Source organism: Eptesicus fuscus, chromosome 5 (genome assembly GCF_027574615.1).
Source record: "Eptesicus fuscus isolate TK198812 chromosome 5, DD_ASM_mEF_20220401, whole genome shotgun sequence".
Lineage (NCBI taxonomy): Eukaryota > Metazoa > Chordata > Mammalia > Chiroptera > Vespertilionidae > Eptesicus > Eptesicus fuscus.
In genome coordinates this window covers 100,046,151-100,065,916 of record NC_072477.1, presented here as the reverse complement: position 1 = coordinate 100,065,916, position 19,766 = coordinate 100,046,151, and the positions used below count along the sequence as shown (strand labels likewise).

Below are 19,766 nucleotides of genomic sequence, written 5' to 3'. Positions count from 1 at the left end.
TTCTTTCTACAGCTTTCTATTACATCCAGGAATTATAAAACCAGCTGTAATTAGCACCAATAGCCTAATATGAGGAGCTAGAATAAATAATAGTATATATGTCTGTTTTAATACCATGGTCCAATAGAAAGAACATTCATGGAAATTAACCTCCTCCTTTAAGAATGCCCCTAGAACATGTTACAGCTTTTATCTGACAAAGCTGTGCAAGTTCTGACCCTGTCCTTCTAACAGAGAGGATTCTAAAAAGGGGAAATGATAAATAGGGCCTAAATAAATTACATACCAAAAATCTGGCTATTAATGAATACAAGCCATACATCCTTTAGTTTCATTACTAGCAGTTTCCCTGGACTTTCATTACATTTTCTTTAAACTTTTCTATTAACTCTTGATCACTGGATTTTATAACTAGAAAATATGATCATGTAAAGTTTCCCAATTTTTCAATGTTGAATCTAAATAAAAATTTTTGAAAACATAAGTGATATGAACTTTCTTAATGTTTAACTTTAAAACATTCACCTAAAATAATTATGACTTTATAAATAATGATCAATAAGTCAAAAGTATATATACAAGTGTTATTTTATATGTTTGTAATTTTTATTTTCTAAATTTTAAAATATTCATAACACAAAATCTATCTTTTAACTATTTTAAGTGTATAATACAGTTAAAAATATTCATATTGTTGTGCAACCAATCTCCAAAACACTTTCATCTTGCAAAACTGAAACTCTATACCCATTTAACAAGTCCCTATCCCTAATTCTCCCCAGTCCCTGTCAATTACCACTCTACTTTTGTCTCTATGAATTTTACTGCACAGTGTACCTCATATAAATGAAATCATAAAACTTTTGTCTTTATGTGACTGGCTCATTTTACCTAGCATAATATTCCCAATGTTCATTCAGATTGTACCATGTGTCAAAATTTCCTTCTTTTTAAATATTGAATCATATTCCATTGTATTTATATATTTCATTTTCTTTACCCATTCATTCATCATTGCACACTTGGGTTACTTCCACTTCTTTGCTCTTGTTACTAATGCTACAATGAATATGTGTGTATAAATATCTCTTCAAGATGCTAATTTCAATTTGGGGGTTATGTACCCAGAAATGGAATTACTGAATCATATGGTAATTATATTTTTAAATTTTTGAGGAACTATTTCACATTGTAACTATACAATTTTACATTCTGTGTGACAATAATTTTAAAGCAGACCTGAGGCCCTGAACCTAACTGTCCCCTATACCTGGGCTCCTGAGCATTAAAGAGAAAAAACCAACATGATATAGAAAAATGTTAGTTACATGCAAACAAGTGGTTAGAATAAGATGGAACTTGGAGACATTGTAGAAAATAGGTCTACCAAAAATTAGGTACAGCAGTATAGCAGCAGATTCAGAAATTACCGAAAAATCGGTACAGTGGTCTGGTAGAGTTAAGTTTTAAAATTATATATATCATAAAATTGATGTAAGAACACTAAATTTTAACAGTGATTATATTTTCTTCTATTTCCAATTTTTCTAAAATAAATACATTTCAGTTTTATAATTGGAAAAAATTATTTTAAAAGCTTACCTTTCTAACACATTTGACTGTTTCTCAAATATTTTCAACATGGCGTTCAGTCGATTTGGTACTGAATACATAGTTTCTATTGTTTAAAAAAAAAGAAAACATTTAAAGGTATTATAAATGATTGAAGTTTACCTCCATGGTGATATAACTCACTTCTATATGTGTAAGAACTACACAAGCATAGGGAAGAGACAGCAGGGTCATATTAAGTACTCAAGGAACAAAATGCTTAAGATAAAAATAGTGCCATTTGCAAGACACTATACTACTTTACATTTTCCTAATACTCAAACCAAAAAAAAAAAAAGGAAGATACTATCGGCATTTGAAAATAAATAAATTGAGGCTCAGAGTGGTTAAATAACACTAAAGGTCTGGTGCATGAAGTTTGTGCATGGAGGGGGGGTTCCCTCAGCCCAGCCTGCACCCACTCCAATCAGGGACCCCTCGGGGGATGTCCAACTGTCAGTTTAGACCCGATTCTAGGGATCAGGCCTAAACCAGTGATCAGACACTCTTCTCACAATCTGGGACTGCTAGCTCCTAACCACTCACCTGTCTGCCTGCCTAATTGCCCCTAACCTATCTGTCTGCCTTCCTGATCATCCCTAACTGCTTCTGCCTGCCTGATCACCCCCCTAACTGCCCTCACCTGCCAGTCTGATCTCTCCCCTAACTGCTCTCCCCTGCTGGCCTTATCACCCCTAATTGCCTCTGCCTGCCTGATCACCCCTAACTGCCCTCCTCTGCTGGCCAATTTGGTTCTGACTGGTCAGTTTCTATGCCAGTCAGCATCAAAAGCTCTGCCTCCTAGGCAGCCATTGGCTCCTCACACTTCACCCAAATTTGGTTCTGATTGGTCAGTGTCAAAAGCTCTGCCTCTTAGGCAGCCATTAGCTCCTTACATTCACCCAGATTTGATTCTGATTGGTCAGTTTCTATGCTGGTCAGTGTCTCTGGGCCTATGAATGGGGCCTGATCAGAAAGGTGGGGCTGATTAGCAGCCCCTGTGGAGGCCTGGAAAGAAATGGAGGCATGGGTATTGGCCAGGTGGGGAGAGAAAGAGAGGCAAGTTCTGATCAACGGCTGCCACAGAGGCTATGGATTAGACCCTGCCTCTCTCTCTCTCTCTGCAGGCCTTTCTCCAGGCCCGATCCACAGCCTCCTAGGCAGTCACTGCTGGCTTAGGGTGCTGGCAGTGGCCCAAGTCAGTTCTGGGTCACCATAGCAAACTAGCACTGACTTCCAGTCTGGTCAAGCCTTCAGCTTTAATGGTCCTTATGACCCTGGCTCTTTATTATATAGATGATCAAAACTATGCATCTATAAGTGACAAAAGTGGAATGAGGTCCAGTGTGTGTGACCTCCTTCTGAAATCCTACCTAATTTAATAAAAAAGTAATATGCAAATTGACCATCACTCCAACACACAAGATGGCTGCCCCCATGTGGTCAAAGATGGCCACCCCCATGTGGACACAAGATGGCCACCACAAGATGGCCGTCAGGGGAGGGCAGTTGTGGGTGATCAGACCAGCAGGGGAGGGCAGTTGGGAGGAACCAGGCCTGCAGGGGATTGGGCTTAAATGGGCAGTTGGACATCCCTAGAGTGGTCCCAGATTGGAGAGGGTGCAGGCTGGGCTGAGGAACACACACACACACACACACGCACGCACGCACGCACACACACACACACACACACACACACACACGTGTGCATGAATTTCATGCACCGGGCCTCTAGTTATATATAAGAAGACTCTAGTATGCTTAGAGAACTGCTTTGGTTGTTGCAGCTAAGCCAGTAAGTTCTATGGGAAGAATCTAACAACCTTGCTAAATGTTTTCAACTGAATTAAGTAACCCATAAAGTTACCTAAGATGCTACTTAAAAGGAACCCAAGATAATGAGGATCTATAACAATGAACTCTTAGAGTAGTAACACAAGACTCTTCAATCTTGAAACACAGAATTATATGACAAAAAACAGTCCCTGCACTGTTTTTGCTATATAAACAAGACATTACAAGTGCAAAGAAAATGTTAAGTAACATAAAAGCAAACCACAGTTCCTTCTTATGCATCAACATGAGATGTCTCTCCATTTACTTATATCTTCTTTAATTTCTTTCATCAGAATGTTGTACTTTTCATCATATACATCTTGTACATATTTAATTAGATTAATATCTTAGTATTGAGTTTTGGTGTGGATGCAAATGGTGTGTGTAAAGTTACAAATTCTACTTTGTTCATTGTTTATATTCAGGGAATAATTGCAATAAGAAAATTCAATATTTTAAGATACCAGTTTCTGCCAATTTGATTTTTACATTCAATGTGATCCAAATCAAAATCCCATCAAGTTATTTTGGGTATATCAACAACTTAAATTCTAAACTTTATATGGAAAGGCAAGAGATCAAGAGAAGCCAATATAATATTAAAGAATAAAGTAGAATAACTGACACTATCCAAATTTAAGACTTACTAGAAAACCTACAATAATTCAGACAGTTTGCAAAAGAATAAATGAACAGATAAATGCAACTGAGTAGAGATTCCAGAAATAAACTCATACAAATATAGTCAACTGGTCTTTGGCAAAAGAACAAAGGCACAAAGGTTAGTCTTAATGGAAATAGATTAGTCTTTTCAACATATGAGACTGGACAAACTGGAAAATTACATGCCCAAAATAATAATAATCTAGACAGAGACATTACACCTTTACAAAGATTAACTCAAAGTGGATCACAGATTTAAATGTAAAATATAAAAGTTCTAGAATATAATATAGGATAAGATCTAGATTACCATGGATTTAAATATAACATTTTAGATACATCACCAAAAGCACAATTCATGAAAGAAAAAACTGAAAAGTTAAACTTTATTAAAATTAAGAACTTCTGCTCTGCACAAGATGCTTGCTAAGACAATAAAAATATAAGCTGTAGACTGAAAGAAAATTTTTACAAAATGCATATCTGATAAAGCACTTGAGTTCAAAATATACAACAAACTCTTAAAACTCAACAATAAGAAAGCAAACAACCAGGTGGAGGAAAAAGCAGCAAAGTAGATGAAAGTTACACTCACCACCTCTCAAGACCAAGCTGGAATTAAATTATAGAATAATCAACCTAAATAACCAACTGAAGACTAGATGAACAAAAGTCTTATGGCCAAAGACTTACAGAAGAAGCCACATTGAGAAGGGCTGAGACTAACGGAGGGCTAGCCTCATACCCCTGTGTGGCAGCTGAGAATCCAGATGTATATATCAGCTGCAAGGGTCCACACCTGAGTTATATAGGGTCTCAACAACAAACTAGGCTCCACAGCCTAAAGCACCATTGCTAAAAAGAGGTGTCCACATCACATATGGCTGTGAAAATCAGCATGGATTCTTTATGCTAGGGAGAGACAGAGTCTGCTAGAAACCCAGGCACCCTCTTAAAAGGCCACTGCACAAATTTCATCGATAGCCACTCACCCTGGTAGAGGGAGGGTGCATCAGAGCACACTGGAGTTGTTTGAAGACAGACTGGGTTTTGTGGCTCCAGTGAGAATGCTAAAAGAACAGCCACCAAGATCACTGTGCCTAGTCACTCTCCCACACCATCATAGATACCATCCTTCCTGAATCAAGCATTCCTCTCTTTAAGACCTCAGCCAGGGTAAATTCATTAGACCCAACCTCCCAAATCCCTGGCCTTGGCCCTGCTGAGTTCACCTCCTTCAATAAGTTTGCTATGTAAAACTGTGGTGTACACTTTTTTGAAGGGATGTTGAAGGTGAACTCAGGAGGAGTCAGAGACTGAGTTGTGAGGCTAGGCCATTTCCCTTCATCCAGCCATGAGATAGCAGCAGTTTCGTGCCATCTGTGTGACAGAGCAGCACAGGAGGGCCACGCACCCCAAGCAATCACAGCAGTGGCACCCTTGTGCCAGAACAGCAGCACCACACTCCCCAAGCACCATAGGAGAAGTGCCCTATCCACCTGTGCACCAGAATAACTGGGCCCCTTGGGACATATCACCGTGCACTATCCCCACCCAGGAGTTCCAGAACAGTGGCCTAGGAATTTCACCCCGGATGCCAGAGCAGTGGCACTCCACACTCCCAAAGTTGTTCCAACATGCCCACCATAGAAAACCATAAGCTCAACCTGCCTGACTGCCAGTGGCCCCATCCTGCCCAGCATGCACTCTGCAGTAATGTCTGGTGGGCTCTCGCCAGCCTTGTCCCATTGTGCAGAAGACTCTCCAGGAGGTCCAGGCAGAATCTGGGATAAACTAAGTCATGTGTCTATATCCTGAGAATCTTGGCCAGTGGCCTCAGACCCAGTTCTGGAATCAAGTTTGAAACTGTGTCGAAACCAGTTTAGCTCAGTGGATAGAGCATCAGCCTGTGGACTGAAGGGTCCCAGGGTCGATTCCAGTCAAGGGCATGTACCTTGGTTGCGGGCACATCCCCAGTAGGGGGTGTGCAGGAAGCAGCTGGTCAATGTTTCTCTCTCATCGATGTTTCTAACTCTCTATCCCTCTCCCTTCCTCTCTGTAAAAAATCAATAAAATATATATTTTAAAAAAAGAAAAAAAACTGTATTAATCTGGTGAATACCACTCACACCCTTACCTGGTGATTCACTGAGAACCTATCTCATGCAACTCACATATTTCCAAAGTTTTTTTCAATAAGTGAACCTAACAATCAGCTAGCAGGTAGAAGCATATTTTGGGAAACCTTGGGCCTTTTGCTGACCTGCCCCCGGGCTCCATACTTATGAACATGGGCCTTGGTGCACAGCTTTGCCCTTCCCATGCACACCCAGGCCCAGGAGAGGCAATCACAAATTGTGGATCACACTGTAACTCCAAACAGATATCCCAGGGCCTGTCCTAGGCAGCACCTGATATTCATCTGCACTGGAGTACCTCCAAAGTGGCCCCATAACCAATATATTCAGTGGTAGGATTCAGATTCTATCACAGCATGAGCCAATTGATAAGTAACACATACACAAAAAGAGATCTCAGCAGGCACCAGACAAAATTAGGGTGAAATCTGTTTCATGGGGTCAGCACACACCTCATACATTACAGATTGAGGTCAGTATTCATAGCAAACCAGAAGGTCAATCCAACCAACAGACAGACCAAAAGCAATCAAAATCAACTACATCAGGAGGGTTCACATCACTCACAAAAAGAAAATTCCTGGAGCACTTATCTCAGGTGATCAGGTACACTGTGCAACTGAGCCCCAGTGGACTTCTAGAATACAAGGACATCACACCAAAACTGGGAGACATAGCAGACTTACTTAATACATAGAATCAAATACAGAGAGGCAGCAAAATGGGGAGAAAAAGAAACATGTCCCAAATGTAAAAAAAAAAAAAAAAAAAAAAAGTAAATAAAAATGGAGAAATACACAGAAAAAAAAAAAAAAAAAAACTAAATGAAATGAAGACAAACAAGCTACCAGAACAGAATTCAGAAAATAGTTATAAGAATTCTCATGGGGGTGAACAGATAAACAGTGAGAACTCACACAAAAGACAGTGAACATTCTTTAAAATGTAGAAACCATTTAAAAAACACACACACAACAATAATAAATAAAGAAACAATACCTGAAATGAAGAATACCCTAGAAAAAAATCAAGAGCAGATTAGATAAAGCAGAGGATAGAATCAGTGATCTGGAAGACAGAAGATCAAAAAAACACCCAATCAGGAAGAAGGAAGATGGTGAGGAGAGAAAGTGTGAGAGTGAGGGAGTGAAAGGAGAGTGTGTGGACGTGTGTAGTGGTGTGTGTGTGAGCTAGGGACAGTTAGATCCTGTAGGACTTTCAGGGGCTGGTGGACTGTGCAGTCTTAGACCCCAGCTGCTGCTGCAAACACTTTCAGGCAGCCAGCACTGGCACAGAAAGCATGCCATCTTGAAGGACAGAATTGCTGTGGCTAGGATTCTACCCTCACCACCACCCAGACTGGCCTCTGATGCAAATTGGGACCCTACTGGACAAAGACCTGTTACCATAGTTGCAGGCCCAGGGACACTAAGACTCCAGACACCCTGGCCACAGATTTCTGTGAGTCATAGAGCACATCCCCCTCCCCACCGGCCCGCCACACTGGTATAAGGCCTGCACAATGAGCAGGCCTTCCACAACACCGGGCGACTGTGCAAAACCGACCTGTGCAAGGCCGCACTAAGTGCCAGTGACATTGATTCTCTGCACGTGCAAGCAGGGACTATTTTTGTCATCACGTGTGCATGGGGACTCTGATTATCAGCGCACGCAGACTGATTCTTGGCACTGCATGAGGCTGCACTGAGCACCAGTGACTCTGATTCTCAGTGCCCGCATGTGGGGACTCTGTTTCTTGTCATGCAGGCATGGGGACCCTGATTCTCAGAGCGTGTGTGAGGCCACACAGAGAGCCAGAGACTCCAATTATTGATCTTGGCACACACACACATACACAGGGGACTCTAATTCTTGGCGCATGCATGCAGGGACTCTATTTCTTAGCGCGTGTGTGCAGGGACCCTGATTCTAGGTGTGCATGATTCTCAGCATGCACATGGGGACTCTAATTCTTGGTGCATGCAAGAGGCCACACTAAGCACCCATGACTCTGATTCTTGGCGCAGGCACACAGGGATTCTGACTCTCAGTGCATGAGGCTCCTGCTGACCACAGCAGCCAAACGTCTCTGTGTTTGGGCTCTTCAGTGACAATCAGGTGGCACAATGCTCCAGCCTCACATGGTTCAGAGCCCTGAAACTCAGAGTTTGGACCTTCTAGTGATAGCTAGAATGGGGAGACAACTAAATAATCCCCAAAGGAAAGAAAAAGAGGAATCACCAAGAAAAGAAATAAGTGAAATGGAGACATACAATATGTCAGAAAAAGAATTCAAAATAATGGTCATAGAGTGCATAAACTGGATGGACAAGAAAATCAACAACCTATGCAAAAATCAGGAAGAAATCAAAAGTGATATAGCTACAATCAAAAATGTGATGGAGGGTTTTAACAGTAGACTAGAGGAAGCAGAGGACCAAATTAGTGAGTTAGAAGATAAGGTAGAGAAACAAGCCCAATCTGAACAGCAACGGGAGAAAAAAAATAAAAAGCAGGAGAGCCTAAGGGAGCTTTGAGACAACATGAAACAAAATAACATAGATATAATAGGGATGCTAGCAGGACAAGAAGAGCAAGAATTAGATAATCTATTTGAAGAAATAATGACAGAAAACTTCCCTGATATGGGGAAGAAAAAAGTCACACAAGCACAGAGTCCCAAGCAAGATGAACCCCAAAAGACCCACATCAAGACACATTATAATTACAATGGCAAACATTAACAACAAAGAGAGAATTATAAAGGCTGCTAGAGAGAGACAGAGAGTTACCTACAAAGGATCTCCCATCATATTATCAAATGATTTCTTAACAGAAACACATCAAGCCAAAAGACAATGGAATGAAGTATACAAAGTGATGCAAAGCAAAGTACTGACTCCAAGAATACTCTATCCAGGAAGGCTATCAATCAAACATGAAGAGGAAATCAGGAGCTTTGCAGACAAAACAAAACAAAAAAAAGGCTAAGGGAGTTTATCACTACCAAGCCAGCAATGCAAGAAATGCTAAAGGGACTGTTGTAAAAAGGAAGAAATAGAAAGGGAAGAAGGAACACAGGCATAGAGAATATAAATGGCTACAAACAAGTACCTATCAATAACATTAAATGTAAATGGACTAAATGCTCAAATCAAAAGACATTGAGTGACTGAATGGATAAGAAAACATGATATAGATAGAGAGATGATAGATAGATGATAGATAGATAGATAGATAGATAGATAGATAGATGATAGATAGATAGATAGATAGATAGATGATAGATAGATGATAGGTAGATGATAGATAGATAGATAGATAGATAGATAGATAGATAGATAGATAGATAGACAGATATAGAGATATAGTCTACAAGAGATTCACCTCAGAACAAGGGACTCACAGAGACTGAAAGTGAAGGGATGGAAAATTATCTTCCAGGCAAATGGAAATGAAAAAAAGCAGGGTTAGTAATACTTACATCTGACAAAATAGACCTCAAAGTGAAGACCATAACAAGAGACAATGAAGGCCACTTCATAATTTTAAAGGGATTGATACAACAAGAGGATATAACTCTGGTAAACATATCAGGAGCATCCAAATACATAAAAGAAAAAAAAACTTCTGGAAGATATCATGGGAGAGATTGATAGCAATAAAATCATAGTAGGAGACTTTAATACCCCATTAACATCATTGGATAAATCCTCTAGACAAAAATCAGCAAAGAAATAGCAATCCTAAATGACTCACTAGATCAGATGGAATTAATTGACATCTTTAGAACAATCAACCCCAAAGCTATAAAAAATACATTTTTCTCAAGCGTACATGGGACATTTTCAAAGATAGACCTCATATTAGGACACAGGCAAAGTATCTCCAAATTCAAGAAGATAGAAATCATATCAAGCATCTTCTCGGATCACAATGGCATAAAATAAAAAACAATCACAAACATTCAAACACTTGGAGGTTGAATAACATACTATTAAAAATGATTGGGTTACCAAAGAGATCAAATAAGTAATAAAAAACATCTTAGAAACAAATGACAATGAAAACACAACAATCCAAAATGTATGGGAAACAATGAAAGCAGTCCTGAAAGGGAAGTTCATAGCATTACAGGCCTACCTCAAAAGGAAGGAAGGAAGGAAGGAAGGAAGGAAGGAAGGAAGGAAGGAAGGAAGGAAGGAAGGAAGGAAGGAAGGAAGGAAGGAAGGAAGGAAGGAAGGGAGGGAGGGAGGGAGCGAAGGAGGGAGGGAGAGAGGGAGGGAGGAAGGGAAGGAGGGAGGGAGGGAGGCTGGTAATAAACCATTTACATGTGCAACTTGAAGAATTAGAAAGAGAACAAAAAGAAAAGCCCAGAGTGAGCAGAAGAAAGGAGATAATAAAGATCAAAGAAGAAATAAATGACATAGAGACCAAAAATTAACAATACAAAAGATCAATGAAACCAAGAGCTTGTTCTTTGAAATGATAAACAAGATTGATGATCTCTAGCCAGGTTCACCAAGAAGCAAAGAGAGAGGACCCAAATAAACAAAATCAGAAATGAAAGAGGCGAAATAACAACAGACCCCACAGAAATACAAAGGATTGTAAAAAAAAAATACAATGAGCAACTCTGTTCCAACAAACTGGTCAATCTAGAAGAAATGGACATATTCCTAGAAAAATACGACCTATGACCTTCCGAAACTCAAACAGGAAGAATCAAAAAAATCTGAATAGGCTGATAACTATGGAGGAAATTGAAGCAGTCATCAAAAAACTTCCAACAAACAAAAGCCCTGGACTAGATGGCTTCACGGGGGAGTTTTATCAAACATTCAAAGAAGAAATAAAACCTACCTTCCTCAGTCTATTCTAAAAAATTCAAAAAGAAGGAACACTTCCAAGGTCTTTCTAAGACAGCATTACCCTAATCCCAAAACCAGATAAAGACAACACAAAAAAAGAATTACAGGCCAATATCCCTCATGAACATAGATGCCAAAATTCTCAACAAAACTGTAGCAAATCAAATCCAGCATTACATTAGTAAGATCATATACCATTACCACATGGGATTTATTCCAGGGATACAGACTGGTAAAATATCTGAGAATCAATAAACATGATACATCACATTAAAAAATTGTGAGACAAAAATCACATATTCATATGAATTGATGCAGAAAAAGCATTTGACAAAATTGATAAAAACCCTCAGCAAAGTGGGAACAGAAGGATCATACCTCAACATAATAAAAGCCATATATGACAAACCTACCACCAAAATCATATTCAATGGGCAAAAATTAAAACCATTTCCCTTAAGAACAGGAACAAGACAAGGATGCCAACTCTCACCACTCCTGTTAGACATAGTACTGGAAGTGCTAACCATTGCAATTAGACAAGAAGAAGAAATAAAAGGCATTCAAAGTGGAAAGGAGGATGTAAAACTGTCATTATTTGCAGATGACTTAATAAATGAATTTGGCAATGTAGGAGGGTTCAAAATTAACACCCAGAAATCTACAGAAAGAGAAATTTAAAAAGAAATCCCATTTACCATTGCAACAAAAAAAATTAAGATACCTAGGAATAAACTTAACTAATAAAAAAATGGAAGAATATGGCGTGTTCATGGTTTGGTAGAATTAACATCATTAAAATGTCCATACCACCCAAAGCAATCTATAGATTCAATGCAATCTCCATTAAAATAGCCATGGCATATTTCACAGACCTAGAACAAACTCTCCAAAAATTCATATGAAATCAAAGAAGACCCCGAATAGCCATATAAATCATGAGAAATAAAAATAAAGTAAGAGGGATCTCAATACCAGATATCAAGCTATATTACCAAGTCACTGTCCTCAAAACTACCTGGTACTGGCACAAGAACAGACATATAGACCAATGGAGCAGAACAGAGAACCCAGAAATCAACCCAAGATACTGTGCTCAATTAATTTGTTACAAAGGAGGCAAGAGCATACAATGGAGTCAAGACAGTCTCTTCAATAAATGGGGTTGGGTAAACTGGACAGATATGTGCAAAAAAATGAAACTAGACCACTAACTTACACCATACACAAAAAATAAGCTCAAAATAGATAAAGGACTAAAACATAAGATGGGAAACCATAAAAATCTTAGAAGAATCCACAGTCAGCAAAATATCAGACCTATCTCGTAGCAATATCTTTGTACTACAGCTCCTAGGGCAATGGAAACTAAAGAGAAAATAAACAAATGGGACTACATAAAAATAAAATGCTTCTGCACAGCAAAAGAAACCATCAACAAAACAATAAGGAAGCCCACTGCATGGGAGAATATATTTGCCACGGTTATCTCTGATAAGAGTTTAATCTCTCAAAATGTATAAGGAACTCATTCAATTTAACAAAAGGAAGATAAACAATCCAATCAAAAAATGGGCAAAGGACCTAAATAGACACTTTCTAAAGGGGACATACAGAAGGCCAAGAGACATATGAAAACATGCTCAGTCACTAATCATCTGAGAGATGCAAATCAAAAGGATAATGAGGTACCATCTCACACTGGTCAGAATAACTATCATCAACAAATCAACAAATGACAAGTGCTGGAGAGGATGTGGAGAAAAATGAACCATCATGCAATGCTGGTGGGAATGCAGACTAGTTCTGCCACTGTGGAAAACAGTATGGAGTTTCCTTGAAAAATTAAAAACGGAACTTCCATTTGACCCAGTAATCCCATTTTTAGGAATATATCCCAATAAATCATATTGGCTCAGCTATATGAGAAACACCAATCAGAAAGGACATATGCATCCCTATGTTCATAGCAGCACAATTTACAATAGCTAAGATTTGGAAACAGCCTAAGTTCCCATCAGTAAGTGAGTGGATTAAAAAATTCTGGTACATCTATACAATGGAATACTATGCTGCTATAAAAAAAGGAATTCTTACCATTTGCAACAGCATGGATGGAACTGGAGAACATTATGCTAAGTGAAATAAGCCTGTCATAGAAAGGTAAATATCACATGATCTCACTCATTTGTGGAATATAATAAACATAAACTGATTAACAAAATCAGATCCAAAGAAGCATTGAACAGACTTTTAAACCTCAGAGCGATGGCAAGCAAAGGGGTGGGGAGTAAGAGATCTACCAAAGGACTTATATGCATGCATATAAGCATAACCAATAGACATAGACATCAGGGGGGTGAGGGCATGTGCTGGGAAGTGGGAGTGGCCAAGGAGAGGTCAATGGGGGGGAAATGAGACATATGTAATACTTTAATTAATAAAGAATTTTTTAAAAAGAAGATACCGTATTCATGAATAGGAAGAATTAACATCATTAAGATGTCCATACTATCAAAAGCCATCTATAGATTCAAAGCAAGCCCAGTCAAAATACCAATGTCGTATTTTGCAGGACTAAAACAAATAATCCAAAAATGTAGATGGAACCACACACAAAAATTGCCTCAGCTATATGAGAAAGATGAAAAAAGATGGAGCTGCCAGGCTACCCTATATAAAGTTATACTACAAGGCCACAGTAATCAAAAAAAAAAAAAAAAAAAAAGCATGGTACCACCACAAAAACAGACATAGATCAATGAAACAGAATAGTGAGCCCAGAAATAAACCCACATCTATAAGCAAAAACATACAATGGGGTAAGTATAGTCTATTCTATTAATGGTCTTGGAAAAATTGGACAGATAAGTGCAACAAAATGAAAGTTCTTACAACATATACAAGAATAAATTTAAAATGGATTAAAAACTTATATGTAATACTCAAAACCATAAAAATCCTAGAAAAAAAACATATACAGTAAAATATATGACATTTCTCAGAGCAATCTTTTTTCTGATATATCTCCTTGGGCAAAGGAAATAAAACAAAAAAATAAACAATGGGATTATGTCAAACTTAAAAATTTTTAAACTACAAAAGAAACCATCAAAAAATGAAGAGACAACCTACTACATAAGACAACATATTTGCCAATGATACATCTGATAAGGGGTTAATATCCAACATTTATTCAGAACTCATATGTGAGAACCACACCAATGAGGACACAGAGAGCTTGTATTTGTACACTGGGATGTTCAAGGCCATTCTGGCATGTGCCTAAACAGGATGTCCAAGGATTCTGAGCCTGGCGATCGTAATCAGGCTAAGATACCGAGTGGGTTCAAGGACACACAGTACACTGTGCCCTTCTGTAGCCAAAATATGATTGATGTCACTGTTGGCAATCAGCCTTCTTTGTCTCAGGAGTAATATACAAGTTACTGACCAGTTAGTCTGTTAGAACAGTTGGACAGAGAGCTCCAAGAAGTAGAAGCAGGAGCACAGAGAATGTAGTGTGTGGGAGAGACTAGAGAGCTCAGACGGAGCTGAGAGCTGGTACTGCCATGATGTACTAAGAGCTCATAGAGAGCTCTGATATAGTTACCATGTTAACCAGCCAATGTGCTGGGCAGGGGTAACAGGAGAAGCTTCTGAGCCAGAGAGTTGAGATACCACTACAATGTAAGGCAATGAGTTTAGAGGCAGTGCACAGCTGCTCAGATAAGGACTGTGAGTACAGAAACTAATGCTACTACTGTGTAGAAAAGATATGTATTCACCAGCCATACATATCTTTTGTATGCCTGTATGGACTTTGCTGTAAAGAATTGTTTTGTCTGATGGTTATATGGCCACTAGCTTCTGCAATAAAGACTCATTCTTATACACCCACAACTTCTCATAACTTCTCCATCTGCCCTGCCACCAATAATTGACCTGCTGACTCTGACATCATGCTACTCAAAAACAAGAACAACAAAACAATTCACTTAAAAAATGGCAGGGGACCCAAATAGGCATTTTTTCAAACGGAACACATAGTTAATAGACATGTGAAAGATGGTCAACATCACCAATACCCAGAAAAATGCAAATTAAAACCATAATAAGATATCAACTCACACTGATAGTCAGAATGGCTATCGTCAGTAAATCCACAAATGGTGAGTGTTGGTGAGGATATGGAGAATGATAACCTTTATGTACTGTTGGTGGGAATGCTGACAATATGGAAAACAGTATGGAGGGTCCTTAAAATTTTTTAAATAAGTGGGCCTTTCAACTCACTGATTCTACTTCTAGGGATTTATCCATAGAAACACAAAACACTAATTCTAAAGAATATATGCACCCCTATGTTCATTGCAGGGTTATTTACCATAGCCAAGCTATGGAAGCAACCCAAATGCCCATCAATAGATGAGTCGATAAAAAAAAGCTGTGATATATATATATATATATACTCATCCATAAAAATAATGAAATATTATCATTTGCAACAGCAAATGATTTCACTTATATATGAAATCTAAAGAACAAAATAAATGACCCTAGCAGGTTTTGCTCAGTGGATCGAGGGTCAGCCTGTGGACTAAAGGGTCCCAGGTTCGACTCCAGCGAAGGGCACATGACCAGGTTACAGCCTCGATCCCCAGTAGGGGTCATGCAGGAGGCAGCTGATCGGTGATTCTCTCTCCTCATTGATGTTTTTACCTCTCCCTCCCTCTCCCTTCCTCTCTGAAATCATAAATATATTTTTTAAAATAAAGAACAAAATAAAAGAACAAACAAAATTGAAACAGACTCATACATACAAAGAGAGAACTACTAGGTGCCAGAGTGAAAGGGGTGTTGGGACACTGAGTGAAAGAGGTGAAGGGAGTAAGAAGAACAAATTGGTATAACATAGTCACAGGGAAGTAAGAAAAGCATAGGAAATATAGCCAATAATATTGTGATGACTGTGTATGGTGCCAGTTGGAGTAATGGAGACATCAAAGGGCAATACTTCATAAAGCACTAGAGGCCTGGTGAACAAATTCGTGCACCAGTGGGTTTCCTCAGCCTGGCCTGTGGAATTGGGCTGAAACTGGCTCTCCACCATCCCCCAAGGGGTCCAAGATTGTGAGAGGGCCCAGGCCAGGCCAAGGGACCCCATTGGTGCACGATCAGGGTCAGGGAGGGATGCAGGAGGTTGGCCAGTGGGGAGGGACCACAGCAGGGCTCCAGAGTGTGACTGGTTCAGTCCCAATCGGCCAGACCCCAGCAACAAGCTCACCTACCAGCTGGAGCATCTGCCTCCTGGTGGTCAGTGCATGTCATAGCAAGCAGTTGAGCGGCCTTTAGCATATCATTAGCATATTATGCTTTGATTGATTGAATGGCCGATTGGACGACCGGACACTTAGCATATTAGGCTTTTATTATATAGGATAGGATATGGTTGTCTAACCAACAAAGCTATATACCCAAAGCCAATACATGATAAAATTTTAAAAACTCCAACAATCTAACCTTATACCTAAAGAAATTGTAAAAAGAATAGCAAACAAAGCCCAAAGTGAGTAGAAGGAAGGAAATAAAAATATCAAAGCAGAAATAAATGAAATAGAGTCTAAATTAACAATACAAAAGATCAATACAAGAGCTCATTCTTGGGATTATGGGAAATGGCGGCAGAATAGACAGATGTGTTCTGAGCCTTGTCCCGGAGCAGAGAGAAGGAGCAGCTGAGGGTCACATGGGGAGTGTTTATTGGCAAGCTAAGGGACAGCTAAACTCCAGGAGAAGGTGGGGAACTGCTGGACAGGGTTCCCCTGACTGTGCAGCCCACACTGCAGCTGTGGCTGGGTCCCCTCCTAGAGCTACGGGCTCAGAAGGGGAAACCTTGCCACCTTGCAAGGGAAACTGGATCTTATCGGAAGCCTGAAAATCCACAACTGCAACAACCACGGAAAAGCTAGGAGCCCCAGAACACCAGTCCCCAATTGGTGCAAACACACGGATTCAAAGGAGCTCTTCACTCCACCAGGGAAAGGTCAGATTTCGCCGGGGAAAAGGAGATAGAGAACTACATAACCAGACATCCAGAGAAGAGAGACCACGGGGAGAAAAAGAAACAGCCCGCATATGAAAGAAAAGCAGGCATCACCAGAAAAGGAAGTAAACGAATTAGAGGCAAGCAACTTGTCAGAGAAAGAATTCAGAGAAATGGTCATAAGGTGGCTGAAAAGAATGGAAGACAAATTTGACAATATGAGTAAGAACCAAGAGGAAATTAAGAAGAACCAAGAAGAAATGAAAAATGACATTGCTGCTGTAAAGAACACTATAGAAAGCATAAAGAGTAGACTAGAAGAAGCACAGGACCGCATCAGTGAGCTAGAAGACAAAATGGAAAAAAATACCCAAGTAGAGCAGCTTCTAGAAAAAAAACTAAAAAGCAGAAGGAGAGCCTAAGGGAACTTTAGGAAAACACGAAACAAAACAACATCTGCATAATAGGCATTCCAGAAGGAAAAGAAACTGAGCAAGGAATAGAAAATCTGTTTGAAGAAATAATGACAGAAAACTTTCCTGATATAGGGAAGAAAAAAAACTCACACAAATCCAAGAAGCTCACAGAGTCCCAAGCAAAATAAACCCCAAAAGACCGACACCAAAGCACATATAATTAAATTGGCAAACACCAAAGACAAAGAATCTTAAAAGCGACCAGACAGAGACAGAAAGTTACATACAAAGGAACCCACATCAGATTAGCAACTGATTTCTCAACAGAAACTCCTCAGGCCAGAAGAGAATGAAATGAAATATACAAAGGCATGCAAAGGAAAGGGCTGAATCCAAGATTACTGTACCCAGCAAGGCTATCAATCAAAATTGAAGGTGAAATCAGGAGCTTCACAGACAAAAATGGACTAAGGGAATTTATCACCACCAAACCAACAATGCAAGAAATGCTGAAGGGTCTGCTATAAAAAAAAAAAAAAAATAGGAAGCGAAGAAGGAACACAGGGGTATAGAATAAAAATGGTGACAAATAAGTACCTATCAATAATAACTTAAAATGTAAATGGATTAAATGCCCCAATCAAAAGACATAGGGTAATGGATTGGATAAGAAAACAAGACCCATATATCTGCTGTTTGCAATAAACCCATCTCAGAAAAAAATACGCACACAGACTGAGGGTGAAGGGATGGAAAAAGGTTTCCAGGCAAATGGAAATGGAAAAAAAGCTGGGGTAGCAATACTTATATCTGACAAATTAGATCTCAAAGTGAAGGACATAACAAGAGATAAGGAAGGCCATTTCATAATACTAAAGGGAGCAATCCAACAAGAAGAAATAACTCTGGTAAACATATATGCACCTACTACAGGAGCACCCAAATACATTTTTTAAAAAATACTCCTGGAGGATATCAAGGGAGAGATTGACAGAAATACAATCATAGTAGGAGACTTTAATACCCCACTATCACCATTGGACAAATCCTCTAAACAAAAAATCAGCAAAGAAATATCAATCCTAAATGACTCACTAGACCAGATGGAATTAATTGACATCTTCAGAACATTTCACCCCAAAGCCACAGAATATACATTCTTCTCAAGTGCACAGGGGTCATTTACAAAGATAGACCATATGCTGGGACATAGGCAAAGTCTCTTCAAATTCAAGAAGATAGAAATCATATCAAGCATCTTCTCAGATCACAATGGCATAAAACTGGAAATCAACTACAATAAAAACAATCCAAAGAAATCAAGCACATGGAGACTAAACAGCATGCTATTAAACAATGACTGGGTCACCAGAGAGATCAAAGAAGAAATAAAAAAACATCATGGCAACAAATGACAATGAAAGCACAACAATCCAAAATCTATGGGACACAGCATAAGCAGTCTTGAAAGTTCATAGCACTACAAGCCTACTGCAAAAAACAAGAAACAATGGTAATAAATTACCTAACCCTACAATTCAAAGAGTTAGAAAAAGAGCAACAAGAAAAGCCCAGTGTAAGCAGAGGAAGGAAATAATAAAGATCAGAGCAAAGATAAACGACATAGAGACCAAAGAAAAAATACAAAAGATCAACAAAACCAAGAGTTGGTTCTTTGAAAGGATAAACAAGATTGATGAACCTCTAGCCAGGCTCACAAAGAAGCAAAGAGAGAGGACCCAAATAAACAAAATCAGTAATGAAAGAGGATAAATAACAACACACCACGCCAAAATACAAACTATTGTTAAAAAATACTACGAACAACTCTACTCCAACAAACTGGACAACCTGGAGGAAATAGATATATTCCTAGAAAAATATAACCTTCCAAAATTCAAACAGGAAGAATCTAAACAACTCAATAGGCCAGTAACTATGGAAGAAATTGAAGCAGTCATCAAAAACTTCCAGCAAACCAAAGCCTGGGGCCAGATGGCTTCACAGGAGAGTTTTACCAAACATTCAAGGAAGAACTAAAACCTATCCTCCTCAGACTATTCCAAAAAATTCAAGAGGAAGGAACACTTCCAAGCTCCTTCTATGAAGCCAACATCACCCTAATACCAAAACCAGATAAAGACAACACAATGAAAGAGAATTACAGGACAATATGCCTCACGAA

General features: G+C 39.0%; 1 protein-coding gene across 3 annotated transcripts in view; it reads right to left on the bottom strand.

Moving 5' to 3' along the window:
- The window catches only part of LOC103304446 (coiled-coil domain-containing protein 7-like), a 430,240-nt gene that overhangs the window by 314,789 nt on the left and 95,685 nt on the right, over nucleotides 1–19,766 (bottom strand). For all 3 annotated transcript variants that reach the window (XM_054716612.1, XM_054716613.1, XM_054716614.1), the window contains exon 10: nucleotides 1,603–1,678. In XM_054716612.1, the coding sequence (XP_054572587.1) occupies nucleotides 1,603–1,678 (76 nt within the window). The remainder of the gene's footprint in view (nucleotides 1–1,602; nucleotides 1,679–19,766) is intronic.